Source organism: Aedes albopictus, chromosome 2 (genome assembly GCF_035046485.1).
Source record: "Aedes albopictus strain Foshan chromosome 2, AalbF5, whole genome shotgun sequence".
Taxonomy (NCBI): Eukaryota; Metazoa; Arthropoda; class Insecta; order Diptera; family Culicidae; genus Aedes; species Aedes albopictus.
Window position 1 is genome coordinate 74,835,105 of NC_085137.1, and position 13,951 is coordinate 74,849,055.

Sequence of the window (13,951 nt, forward strand, 5' to 3'; positions counted from 1 at the left end):
GTTGGCTTTTATGAAGATACGGTAAACATGGCACCACTCTAACGTCAAATGGGGACTGGATAATAAGTTGAATTTTTAGTTAAGGTTATGTGCACTCGACAACTTGCCTGACCCAATCTCACCCCCATTCTTAATACAGTAAAACCTCCATGAGTCGATATTGAAGGGACCATCGACTCAAGGAAATATCGAGTAGTGGAACAAAAATCCTTTCAGAAGCTTTTTGGGGGGACCATCATAGTAACCCAGAAATTATTTTTCAGTATGAAAAAAATTACCTCCATGAGTCGATTTCGAGTCAAGGAACATCGACTCATGGAGGTTCGACTGTATTTAGACTTCGGGTCGAAAATATTGAATTTTTAAATAAAAAGAGCAATGACAGCCCGCGTTTTTCATTGCATCGACCAGGTAATACCTACAGCTAACCACTTATAAGAAAATTTATGATTAGGTACTTGTGTGAAACATTACGAAGGAGAATTTTTTTCAGAATGATTTATTAGTAGTTGCATCATATAAGTTTAGACACAAATTTAACAAAAAACGATTATTGCTAAACATCTTATTCTGCATCATGACGTGTAAAAACATCTCCTCTTTGAAATAATATAAAGTTTTCAACATCAATTAGCGATAGTTGATGAGCTATTTCAAATTTTATGTTTCTCCGTTTTGACCCAATCTCACCCCCCAGACCCATTGTCACCCCCAACGACGTAGCGTGGTTTGTTATAATGTAATGTAGTACCTAGGGTGCGGGCACCGATTTTGGCCAGTCTAAGGGAAATCTTTTTTATAAAAATAACCAATAATCCTATGAAAACAACCAATGCGTCAAAAGAAAGGTTTCAATCTATATTTTGAAAGAAAAATGCAGAAATCATGCCAATTCTTGATTTTTGTATTAAAAGTGGCACTGGCCAAAATAGAAGCACTGCCGCAGTTTTGGCCATATTCTTAAGTTTGGTTTCTATTTTGGCCAATCACGTGTATTTCTTATGGGAGTGGCCAAATTAGAAGCACCCTGGCCAAAATAGATATATGGGAGCAGATTTTTTAAGGAAATATATTTTTTTCTTCCTGTTTTTAATCAAAATGTGTGGTTTTCACAGCTTTAATCATCATATTGTATTAGGATCTACTAGTAAAAAATAAATTTACGCCGATTTAGATCGCAACAGGCTCAATACCGCACTATGGCCAAAACTCCGGACTAGCCAAAACTGAAGCTTCTACCCTATGCATCCTTAAATCGTACTGACAGAGCGTTTGAACTTAGTTTTGAAAGAAGATCGATTACAAGGCAATCATTGTGTTTGCCTATTTAAAACAAAAAAAAATGAAAATTAATGAAAAAACATTTAGGAACATTATTTTGTTATATTCGTCTCATCCTTTGGAAGTTTTTAAGAGTATTATGTTTTTCTAGTTTTTGGGGTCTTTCATAGCTTAGTTTGTAAATTCATACTTATAATTCAAACTTTACTGACGAAGGTTAGATTAAAATTACGGTCTCGTTCAATAGTTTTGCAGCATATTTGATTTACCTATTTGTCAATTATTTTGTGTAACATTTACCACTTCAATAACCCCACAATGTATTTTGACAACTTCAGTTACGCTGTAAAGGAAAGCTCTTGATTAATAGTTGTGAAAGTGTTCATAAACTACGCTGGATACAAAAGCTGAGAATTAGGTTATGTTTCAGTTGGTATGTAATGCCATGAAGAAACAAATTTTGTGACTAGAGTGATAGGGTGAACATGAATTAACACGAAATAAATGAACTTCACACCAATAAACTTCCTTCACAATGTGCGAACTTTTGCCTCGCACAATGCGAACTTTTGTCCCCAGTATAGGGCAAAAGTTCGCATTTGAGTATTTGTATTAAAAAAAATAATAATTATTAGAATTAAAGGAACTTGAAAAAATCTAGTATGTACTACGTTTCGAAGGTAATATGATAGGGACTCGTTTAACGAGAAAAAACAATATATTCTTTTGTTTTATAGTTATTTGATAAAGACTGTTAGATACGAACTTTTGCCCCGCATTTCTCTAACTGAGCGATATTTTTAAAGGAATTTGTTCTAAGTCTTACGTCTGTTTGTCTGTGATATGGTACTTTCAGTGAACCGTTTATGCTTGATTTCATTTTCATTTATTTAGTTCACATCAAATTCATGATAATACTGAATCAACAATTTGCCGCCATAATACTCGATTTGCAGCTGCAGCTCTCTATCCTCGGTCACGCCCAACACTCGCCAGATCACGCTTATGCTTGATATTCTTGTGATTATTGTTCTTGTGTCTTCAATATTGAAAGCTTGGTTAATAATAATTTCAAAAAATAAAAGGACAAATTGTGTATCAACTTCTGTTACCGCGACAGTAAAACCTGGTCACCCTATGATAATGCAATAGCTGTCGAGCCTAATCTATATATACACGCTCGTTGAAAACTACTCTAAAGTGAGTAGAATTCTACTCACTTTGGAACAAAGTGCATCAGCTCAAAAGAGAGTAATCTGCCTTTACTCACTTTAGAGTAACTTTGGATTTTATCAAAAGTGAGTATAAAGTGAGTAACTTGTAAAATCGCAAATTTATAAAGTGCGTAGATGTCAAAAACAATTTTTTTTTCTTCATTTCTTTTTCAATCATGAAATAAATCGAATACAAAATTCCAGAAAGCAACAAAATGAACATTTATTCAATTATTTATGTCTATATATACAAAGTTGGATGTAAATTATGTATTAAAAACTATCCTTCGCAAGATCCTTCGTGACTCCCGGTGGCTGCGGTGATCCCTCAGGTGATCTTAACCGGAATCTCCGACGCATGCATAGTCTTGTCCTCTTTTTTAACTAGAAGCAATTAAAAAAATATTTTTAGTTTTATGTACATACAGAGAAATTATTTAACTTACTTACATGATTGTTTGCATTTAGAAGAATAGACGAGTGCACCGATGAACTGAATTCATCGCGGTCCGAGAATTTTGACACTACAGCGGGGTCGTTCCCAATCAGAATTGTTCAATTCTGATTGGAAATCTTTCACTTCTGATTGGAAGCGACCCCGCTCTAGTGTCAAAATTCTCGGACCGCGATGAATTCAGTTCATCGGTGCACTCGTCTATAGCGTATGGACTTATCCACCGATGAACCAAATTCATCGCGGTCCGAGAATTTTGACACTAGAGCGGGGCCGTTCCAATCAGAATTGGACGATTCTGATTGGAACAGACCCCGCTCTAGTGTCAAAATTCTCGGACCGCGATGAATTTGGTTCATCGGTGGATAAGTCCATATTTCTACATGTTTGGGATCAGAGAAGGTTGCCTGCCTTGCCATCCGTTTGGATGAATATCTGTAAGAATTTGTTTTAAAGTTATTTCCACAGTCTAATAAAATGGATAATAAGAGCAAACTTACCTGCTGAACAACAGATGGGGTTTTCCCCTAGGTTTTCCATAATTTAAAAGCATTTCACAGAGATTTTTATGTATAATCTAATTTTATTGGCAAGAAGTCAGAACTTTGTACAAATGGCGGTTACCGGCATAAAATTTGAATGATGTTACTCAAAAATAGAATTCTGCCCTATATTTGAGCGGGTGAGTGAAAAACAGCTCACTTTGGAAAAAATGCCAAGTTACTCAAAAATGAGTATTGTCCAAAATTCAAACGTGTGAGTGAAAAATCACTCAGTTTAGAAGAATGCTGTCACTCTCTTTTTTCTATTTTCCATGAAATCTAAAAGTGAGTAGAATTTTACTCTCCTGAGAGTAGTTTTTAACGAGCGTGTAAGGACCGATTTTGGTCGTCTTAGTTTTGTTCTACAGTAGTTTTTCGATTATATCACGAATGAAAAAAATTTTCGCGTGATATATTGGAGCGTGATATAATTGAAACATTTTTTTTTCGAAGGCGTTTATTAATCAAAATACACTTGCACACAAAAAAATCAGACAAAAACGAACAAAATATCAAACCCGGTAATGGAAGTCTAATATTCTTGTATGTAATTATTTTTTAATGTCTCCGTAAATAAGGTCATATAATGGAGGTATTATTTGCACTTCTACACCATAGTTTTGAACTTGATGGAACGATGTTTCCATATGTTGTAGACTTTCAATCTTTACACAGCAAAATAAAGACAATTGCTTAAATCTATCGTTGGGAACTTAACATTTTCAAAAGTGTTTACAGAAGGTTGGAAATTTCTTGTTGAAAAATCAAAATTTGACATTTTTGCGATGGTGCCGCGTTACGCTTTGTTGTACAATTGTCTCGAAGTTCAAAGGTTCTGTCTATAATTTCTGATCGTTCGATATGCTGGTTGGCATTAATTGAACAACATATCAACTTTTAAAAGCCGAGAAATTTACAAAATGTTAGTTATCCCTTCAGAAGTGAAGTGAAATCGTAGGTCCCGACATGAACGAGCCCGGGGTTGTAAAGCTCGTTAATAATAATTAAAATACAAAAAAAAAATGAAATCAAAGTAAGATTCTAACGGAAAAAGCCTTTTCTTATTCTACTTTTTCTTTGTGACTACGTTCCCAATGGAACTAGGGCTGCCTCTCTGCAACTTAGTGTTCTTTGAGTACTACCACAGTTATTAATTGAAGGGCTTTCTTTGTCTGTCATTGCATGAATATGTACTTTTAAGTGTAGAATTAGCTATAAGTTAAAATACACATAAATATAAACAAAAAAAAATTAATATGTACATTGTGGGGTAAGTACAATTATACACTATGCATAGGAAAGTCTAGAAAAGTTCCCGACCGGAATGGTAATCGAACCCGCCGTCTCTGAATTGGTGATCCAAAACCTTACTCACAAAGGCTAACTGGAGACCCCTGATGGAAAATGTAACGCGTGGAATTGACGCATATAGACTGGACTCGATGCAGAGCAAAGCATGGGAATGAGACTCTAGTTAATCGAATCCTGTGTCCGGTCTGTCACCAATGGCACCATAATCTTATGTGCAAAATATCTTACTTATGACGATTCATGTATCCTATATAGTTTGGAATATATGCTTAGCGATATTTATATCGATTACCAAAGCGTGATATAATCGAAAAAAATGGCGTGCTAAAATCGAGTGTGATATAATGGAGCGTGATTAAATAGAACCGTGACAAAATCGAAAAACCACTGTATTAGTTTTCACCCAAGGAAGGTTTATAAGGCAAAAAACATGGAAAAGTAGAGAGTTTTTGAAAATCGATCTTCCCTACATTTTGACCGGGGATTTGGTCTTGACTAGAAACTTGAAACGTCAAAAAACGCAGTAGGCAAGACAAAGTTTGCCGGGTACAGCCTGGTACAGCTAGTACAATATACATACAAAAGAGAAAGTCTGGCTGATAGGTGCTTACAGTCGACGGAAGCAGAGTAAATTATAGAATATTAAAACTAATCAAAGTGAATTAGGAACGGTTTGAAACCAAATTAGAAGCGCACTTATAATTGTGAGTGATTACATGAAATTTATTGTACCATGTCTGTGAAATAAAGTTTATTTTTTCAGTTCAAGCTGATCAACGAAACTACGGTCTTTTGGTCTGCTCTGAAACACAGTGGCTTGAGTGTGGTTGAACCACAACAACTTCCTTCCTGCAAATAGAAATCAAGAATATCAAAAACAACAAAAAAGGACCGTGACGCTTCTTCGTTTAATCACAAAAAGTATCGGTTCTTGTTGGCACCACGAGTGTGCATCTTTCTCTGCAGAGTAAAGATACATTGAAGCCCAGAGACAGTAATGAAGCTGATCACAAGGTTTTGCTTTTACCAAGGGGTATCTTATACCTAGTAGTTGACAACCAAATTAAAGTTATGTCATGTCATCTACAACCAAGAAATGATTAAAAGAAGTGTTCGATTCCAAGTTTGATTTAATATGCCTTTTTTACATCTGTCGAGTACAAAAACATCCATCGTCTTCACTGAAAATTTTCACATTATTTCTCCCTGCAAAGAACAATACATATTGCCTTTCATTAAACATTCTTCAAGTTTGTGTCTTGATTAAAAGAAGCAATCATTAACATACCAGATAAGCTTTCTTTTAGTAATTTTTTTTTTTTTTTTTTTTGCTAGGTTTCTAGCTGCACTCTGAATAGAGTTGAAACCTCTACACTAGACCCGAAGATAGAAAAGAGTACGTAATCTTTCAGAAGCAGTTTGCCAGCCGTACGCGGAAAATGATATCCATTAAGACACTGTTGCAACTGACTCAGAAAGTTACGGTAGAAGATTGGAAAGTTTTCAATTGGTCAGTCAGTCAGGATTCGCCTATGTAGTGTTATGGTCACACGGTTTGTGTTTGTCTTCTTGTTTGCTTTTGTGGTATGATTCAATATGTTTTACTTTTCGTTAAATCAGTTGTCGTATTTTTGTTTTTTTTTTCATCGAATCAATCGAACCCTGTACGTTAAAATATAGTCGATCCTGTGTCAAATTGTTTTCTTGATTTCACTAATCGTTTTCTACTTCTCTGTGTTCATCTCTTGTGTCCTTAAATTGTCATCGGTCCAAAACCCACAGAAACCTGTAACTGAACTTCTGATATTTTTCTGTTGGTGTCATAATACCATCTAGAAGATAAACAAAAATACGCCAAGTTGGTCAGTTGATTGCAATCAAATTTTAAAATAATAAATATTGCTTGTCAACTATTATGTATTCGTCACCCTACAAATACTATGAAAAATGTTCAAATTCGTTCAATTGTCCTATCGGTCCTACCTAGATAAACCATGTCATTTTCTGAAGCGTAGCCTAGAAATGTCGACCTAGTCATACAAAAGTAACGTTGTTCAGTTAATAAAAAGCAGTCAGTTTTTTTTTCCAAAATGTCACGTCGAACGCATTGACGTCAACAATGCGTTTAAGTGTTCGCACGTTAGCTTCGAATCTATCAGCACAATTAAGTGCTGCAAATCTCCTTCCCACTATTAATTCTTCGGTCGATTTTAATTGCTTTATTTAAAGAAAATATGACCAACTAACATTCTAAAAATTCGAAAAAGCGACTATGACATTAATGAATTACTAATCAAAATCAACCAAGAAACGTGGGAAATAGAGCCCAAACAACATTTTGAAGTCAGCTGGCTGTAAAAGGTTCCAAAACCTGTCACAAATCCTACAATACTTTTATTAGGATTTGTAACGATCATCAAAACCTTCTTAAATCCAACCGACTTGGAACTATTGCTTGGGAATAGACTCTAATGAGCCCTGGCGGATCCTCCATGTTTATCGAGCATGTCTGATGCATATGATCAGCCATACTCCATCTGCAACAGCCGGTTCGTGATGAACCGTTGGAGGCGCATTAAAGTGTTAAAAAGGTGATATGTTTCACTAAAGAACACTACATTACAATAATCAAAATGAAACTCCTTCACTTTAATACCGTCAACCCCTGCGAACTTGGCCAGGGATAAGCTTTCTTTTAGTAAATCGACAGATTTGCAAAACATGGAACTATTAAATAGAGTGTTGATAATAGGAATAAAAGCTGTCTGCTAAGAACTAGTGCTTATTTACATTATTTTGAAAATAATCTTAATTTACTTTCGTCGATTGCCGCCACCACCGGCCAAAATCGTCGCAATTCGAATGAAAATGTTCATCGTATCCATGTAGATTGACATAGCCCTAAAAGCAAAAAAGAAAAATTATGTCATAAATGTGTTAAAATGAAACCAAATCGATAACTTACGAATTGACTGGATCGAATGGCCGCGGCGCATACAGAGGGTAAAGTTCCGCCCGCTTGACAATCTTCTGCGTGTCATACAGCAGAAAACCGCTGAAGAGCAACAGGCCTCCGTAGAGCGACAGCGAAGCAATGCCAGCTCCGAGGGCCGTCGTCGGTGGCAAGAACATCGATGCCATCGACGAGGCAAACACCACCCCCAAGCCAATGGCCAGCGGACCTCCCATGTAGAGGAATTTGTCGCTCGGAGCGCACACTGCCACGGTCGAAAGTCCTCCGACAACACCGGCCGTGTACCAGGCGGCTCGCGTCAGCAGAGGACCCCCGATGAAGCAGATGGGAGCGATGACGGCTCCCAGAATAGCCGAGTGGGCAGCCCAAGCCAGCTGCTTGGATCCGAATCCTGGGCTGTAAGGGATCGACTGTGCCAACATTCCGGAACCGATCATCACTGCGAATGTGCCGATAATCGACTGAAAAAAAGTAAAAAAAAAACTGCTTCAAACTCGACGTCTACGTACCGTGAGGTCGCCATTCATCGCTCATTTCATACGATTTGAATAGAGCATGAGCTGCGCATGGCGACCTCACGGTTCTTGATGGGCTACACTTCCAACCCCTCTCTACTTACCATCCAACCATTTCGCGAAACCAAATTCAGTAACGTCGGGTTCCGGAAAACGGCCACTGCACTGGCAGCCGAAATGGCCAAAGATCCTCCAAAGTACAGGTACGTGTCGCGGATGCGCTCCTTCACAAACTCAGGCCACGCGATCGAGTTGTCCAGGGTGCTGGTTCCAGTGCCGAAACCGAGCCCGTAGAAGCACAACGCTCCCAATCCAAGGGCGGCCCCTCCGGCCAAAGCTCCCTTTCCCAGTGAGTAGGCAGCCGGGCCGGGTGGGGCCATAGCCCGTTCGCGCAACGTTTGGCGCTCCGCTCGGCTAGTCCAGCTGGCACCCGAGCCTCCGCCCTTGACTTCGCGGGCATATTGGCGGATAACCGGCTGACGTCTGGGAACCTGCTGCAGCGCGGACTGCAACAGCGGAGTCGACACGAAAGTGCGACCCGAGCAAGCTAGACGCGATAGCATTTTGGACGTTCGATATTAACCTAAAATGAATCAGAAACCATTGCATTAGATTTCATCAGCTGTGTGCCAAAGTGCGAAAAACATTGGCAGGATAAACAAGTTACACAACCATTTTGCCGGAATGGTTTGTTTGCGCCTTGTTTTCCATTGCCAAAACAACTCAATGAGAAAAACGTCATCACGGGTCAGGATTCTAGAGTTTTCTTCCCCGAAAAAAATGCGTAAGCGCATTAATACGAAGTGATGCAACATGCAGACATATTTTAGGGATCTGCATACTTACCTCTGTTACTCACAATAGATTTTCACTTAAATTTTCTCGTTATCGAAAATTTTGATAAAATTTCACAACAAAATGACTGTTTTTCAAGGATTTTCACTGATGGGTCACTTCGATCGGCTGCGTGATGTTAACTTTCTGGTGTTTTGATTGCATATGAGTGACGGCAAAGAGGAAGTTAGAAAAGACGGACGTTTTTGCGCATTTACGAACGAGGTGAAAAAGAACGTCAAAATTGAACACACTGAACGAAAACCCCCGCCGTACAGAGAATGATCCCTCATTCAGTACGATACAAATCCGCAGAATCTGAATTTTGAATGATTTTACAGCAAAATGAGGTAACTGCGTCCTCTTGGATGAAAATCACCCTGCTATAAAAATATAAATGGCACAATTTTCAAATAAATTTCACTTCGGGTTTGTTGTGATTGATTATCATCGCAAAACCATCTGAAATCATTTCCCTCTTGCTTCATACTGAAAATCATTCAATATCAGAACAAAAATCCGCACTGCTCAAAGTATGATTTCTCATTCAATCGGGTGCTCAATTGATCATTCCTGAAAACAACATCGAATGATCTTCCGCACAATTTTGCCAGAATTTCATACACCTTTCGTATTATTTTTTTCTGCATGATGTCTGACGAATTTGAAAAGGCAGAACGTGCATATGAGCATAATTCAGAAACAAGCTGAATATATTTCATCACAGCTCCATTCAGAAAATCATTCTGTTTTAGTTTGGCTTTTGATTTCGTTGTTGGCGCAGCAGTTCAAGACAGAAAAACAAACATGGCGATTGAAGTGGCGGCGAAAAATCCTTCAAGTTAATTCGACAAGAAAGTTATGCCACTGCAGTTTAATACTACATAGTGAATTGTGAGGTGTTAAAAAAAGCAATGGTTGGTCTAGTGGCTATGTAAGGTTATTAAGTATGTTTGTGAATTTTAAATAAAGTGTTTTTCAACGACAAACATGAGTATTATTATTTACAAATATCCTAGGAGAAATAATGTCATTACCTTTCTAACTAGTATGAGAAATCTGCTGCATTGAATGAAAAAGTTGTTCATTATTTTTAGTCATTTCCTCCCAAACTAGTTGCAATGGTAGTGACATTAGTTTTTCTAGGATATTTGAAGAAGAATTGAATCAAAATTGAAGCGAATAACACCTATATGAACAGCATTAGATTCAATAATGACTTTCATTTATATTTGGACCGCAAAACTGGATGGATTGTGAATGATAATCATCCTTGTCTAGCTTTGTTTTGATTCTGAATTGAATGATAATAACAGCAACGTTGAACGATTTCTATACCGTTTGTTTTGATTCTGTCAGATCTGGAATTGAATGACGGCCGTCCTCAAATCATCTGATTTTAGGCATGGGGCTCGGATGAGGCACTTTTCATTCAATTTATGGCGGGGATTTTTGTTCAGTGCACGGTAAAAACGGCGCACCGGCAAGATTTCCGGGGCCGATGTGCTTTCTAAAATAAAAGTAGGGTGGGTGTACCAATTATAGCACTACCTAAGGAAAGCTATTTATACAAAAATAACGAAAAGACCAACGAATGTCATCAATAAGTTAAAAGACAGCTTAGTTTCCATACTTTACAGGAAAAATATAGAAACGGAGCCAAAACTACTTTTAGTATTGATTACAGCGTGTGCCAATGATGGGAACCCTGTACCAGTTATGGATACATTTCTTAACTTCGGTTCCCTTTCGCACTATTTGCATGCATTCCTTATGGGGTTAGCCATAACTGGTACACTATGGCGAAAAAGGGTGCAAGGAAGCCGAAATTTTAAGGAAAATGATTTATTTCTACCATGATTTGAGGAAAATGTGGAGTTTAAATTATTGCGACTATCTTTTGTGAACGTGGTCTGTTGTTCACAATTTTTTTCTTGTTGATTTACATCGTTAAAGGGTGAAAACACAACTATGGCGAATGATTGGTACTATTGCCATAATTGGTACACTTACCCTACTCATTTTTAGTAAACATCCATGCAGGACAGAATAGGCCATGTGAATAAAGCTGATGAGTAAATACTCTTTACTCAGATCTCTGTGAAGATTCACAAAGATTTACTCCACGGCTTCACATAGATTTAGTAAAGAGTATTTCCGTAACAAATTTTGAGAACGACGTACCGTGACCGTACCTAATTGGCTTCTTTAGTAGTGTTGAGATAATTCCATATTCTGAATCTGCATGCCAAACTGAGCCGAAATCCAAATTTTCATCAATTTTGGTGCCCGGGAACCTATTTAAATATAAATTTGAAACTTATATGTGAGCGATTTGTCGATTCACCCCTCGTCGCATTTTGTACTGAACGGAGCTGTCAAGCAGTTGCACAGCTGTCAAATGGTGATTTCAAAAAATCTCTTTGAAATTGATTTTAGGTACCAAAATAAAGTTCTAAAAATCTGAAAAAAATCATAGCGGCTCAGAAAAAGGTGCTCTTTTGTTTAAAAATAAAAAAATCATTGAATTATTCTTAATTTAACAACCCAATTCCGTTCACTTAAGGCGATGCCAAGGGTGATGCACTAAGTGTAACAGCTATAGAAAACACATCTTCTGCATTTAATGGCTGTAATTGTGCAACGCTGTTTCATTATGTCTCTACATTGCTAGAAAAATATAACCAAGGTTGCAAGTACTCCACTTATTTTGAAAATGGCCGCCAATTAAAACAAGTTGTTGTTCGTAATTCCAATCAGTATGCTCCTAACTCCGTTCACTTGTGTTCCTAATTCCGGTCACTCCAAGTAATTAAATATTATGTTGACAAAATAATCATATTATCGAGTCTCGCGGACTGACTCAATATGCTCTCTCAGCGGGAGCCAAACATCGGGAGCAAAACATTGAAGATGGACACTCAGCGAAGTAAACTACCGAAATTCATCAAAATACCTTATGAAATTTAGCCATAACTGTAAAATATGGATGCCATAAGAATACATTATGAAAATTGAACATGCTTATTATGACCTAATTACATAACATAAACTTATGAAAAGAACAGAAAAATCGTAAAAGCGCAATTTCGTGTTCGAAAGGAATCGCTCAAGAAACTTCTTGCGTGATTCCTGGCAGAAACTTTCTACGAAGACTGCCATTTGAATTGTCATTTCTTCGCAACTGCGTATTGCGATCGAAGAAAAAACGGTTTCTTGAGCGATTCAGGCAAGGAATTTTCCATGCATCAAGATAGGCTGAGAAATTCCTTCTGATCTGCAAAAAGCCCTAAAATGATGCAGACTGGAATCGATCCATGAACGTCGAGATCACTGAGCTCGTACCCAACCCACGCGGCTATCGACGCTTGAGAATATCGTGGTGCTAAATGTGTATAAAAGCCAAACTGTAAGTCGACTTTGGGTCATAAACCGACCTTATGAAATTCATTCTAGCCGTTATGAATTGTTTAAAGACCATTTCATAACTTAGACCTTATGATAATCTTAGGTTTATTTGCCTGAGTGGAGGTTATGTTAAACCTTGTTGAACCTGTGTGATTGATTGAACAGTATTGTTATCTAGGCGCTGCGTATAAATATAATCAAAATTGTTGTCACGATATCTCCATTTGCTCCTGTCAAGCCGTTGGAAAGCGAGGAGAAGTATGAACATTGTTTTGAGCCTATTTTAGCTAATTTTGTAACCACTATACATCAAAATTTCCATCGCGAATGGAAAATAATAAACTTTGAACACCGGAACAAAATTGGAATAATGGTGGATTGATCATGTTTACCATTTCCGAACAGCGTCGCGATGGCGTGTTTGACAACCGCGCTGAGAGAGGTGGTTGCAAGAAAATAGAACGCTTGTGCGTGTTCACAAGCTGTGTGCCGGGAGTGTGTAGGTGTGTGTTGGCTAGCTTGAAAAATAAAACCGTTTCTACAGCACTCAGATTATTATTGTTTGTTATGGTTATCGTTTATGCGAGCATTAAACCACCGACGAAACGACATGCCAGCTAGTGCAAAGGTTCATGAAATTCTCGTCCAAAATTTTAAAATAAAAACCGTTGAAAACTAGCGCCATCTCTTGATTTTGGTTCAGAACTATTTTAGCCGAAATATTTCGAACACTCTTAAATAATGCCACCCATAGGTGTGCTGGAATGAACAGATTTTTCAAACATTGGATAATGCTGTTTATTTCATAATAATTACCAAAATTTCTCATGATAAACTAAGAAAAGATAGATTCACGAACTGTGTTCAAAATAAATCGTTTTAGGAGCGTAAAGGACTCAATAATCTTACAGAATTTCATACTTTGATTGGTTTAAACGTAGAGTGTTTGTTTGTATTCCGCGGCGTCGCCGTCGTCGGTAGTCATGCCTTCGTCATACTGCAGCCACTCTGCTGATTTTATCAGAACACAATTTCATATCTTAATTTTCCGAAAGCACTATTTATTATAAGGCCGTTCGCAATGCTGTTTTATTTTGTATGGCGAGTTTTAAAAAATTCAAAACTCGCCATACAAAATAAAACAGCATTGCGAACGGTCGGCCTAATTCATATAAGTATTGACTTCTGGGAGATTTTCTTTTTTCAAATAAAAGTTGAAATAGTAGTCAGCCCAGTCAGCGTCACTAAAACAGCAGCAGGAGCAGCATCATCGTCGCGACGCTTGCATAATCCGATGGGAATGTAGTGTGTAGATGGTAACAGCCACCAAAGTTTGGATTTATTTTCAGGCTGGGACATTTGGGACATTTAATATAACATCCTTAATTGGCTTCCTAAATTTCTTAAGAATCCCGTAC

At 37.6% G+C, this 13,951-nt stretch overlaps 1 protein-coding gene across 2 annotated transcripts; it reads right to left on the reverse strand.

Annotated features, from left to right (window-relative positions):
- Window positions 1-7,571: 7,571 nt before the first annotated feature.
- LOC109432671 (growth hormone-inducible transmembrane protein) lies at window positions 7,572-9,300 on the reverse strand. Of its 2 annotated transcripts, none has more exons than XM_029871569.2 (4): window positions 9,138-9,300; window positions 8,396-8,874; window positions 7,768-8,237; window positions 7,572-7,703 (listed from the first exon to the last, which is right to left on the reverse strand). In XM_029871569.2, the coding sequence occupies exons 2-4, from the start codon at window positions 8,852-8,854 to the stop codon at window positions 7,616-7,618; spliced, it is 1,017 nt and encodes a 338-aa protein (XP_029727429.1). In that variant the 5' UTR covers window positions 8,855-8,874; window positions 9,138-9,300; the 3' UTR covers window positions 7,572-7,615. The 2 variants fall into 2 exon arrangements, with proteins under 2 accessions (XP_029727429.1, XP_062705919.1); XM_062849935.1 differs by having other exon boundaries at window positions 9,151-9,294.
- Between the last annotated feature and the right edge of the window lie 4,651 nt (window positions 9,301-13,951).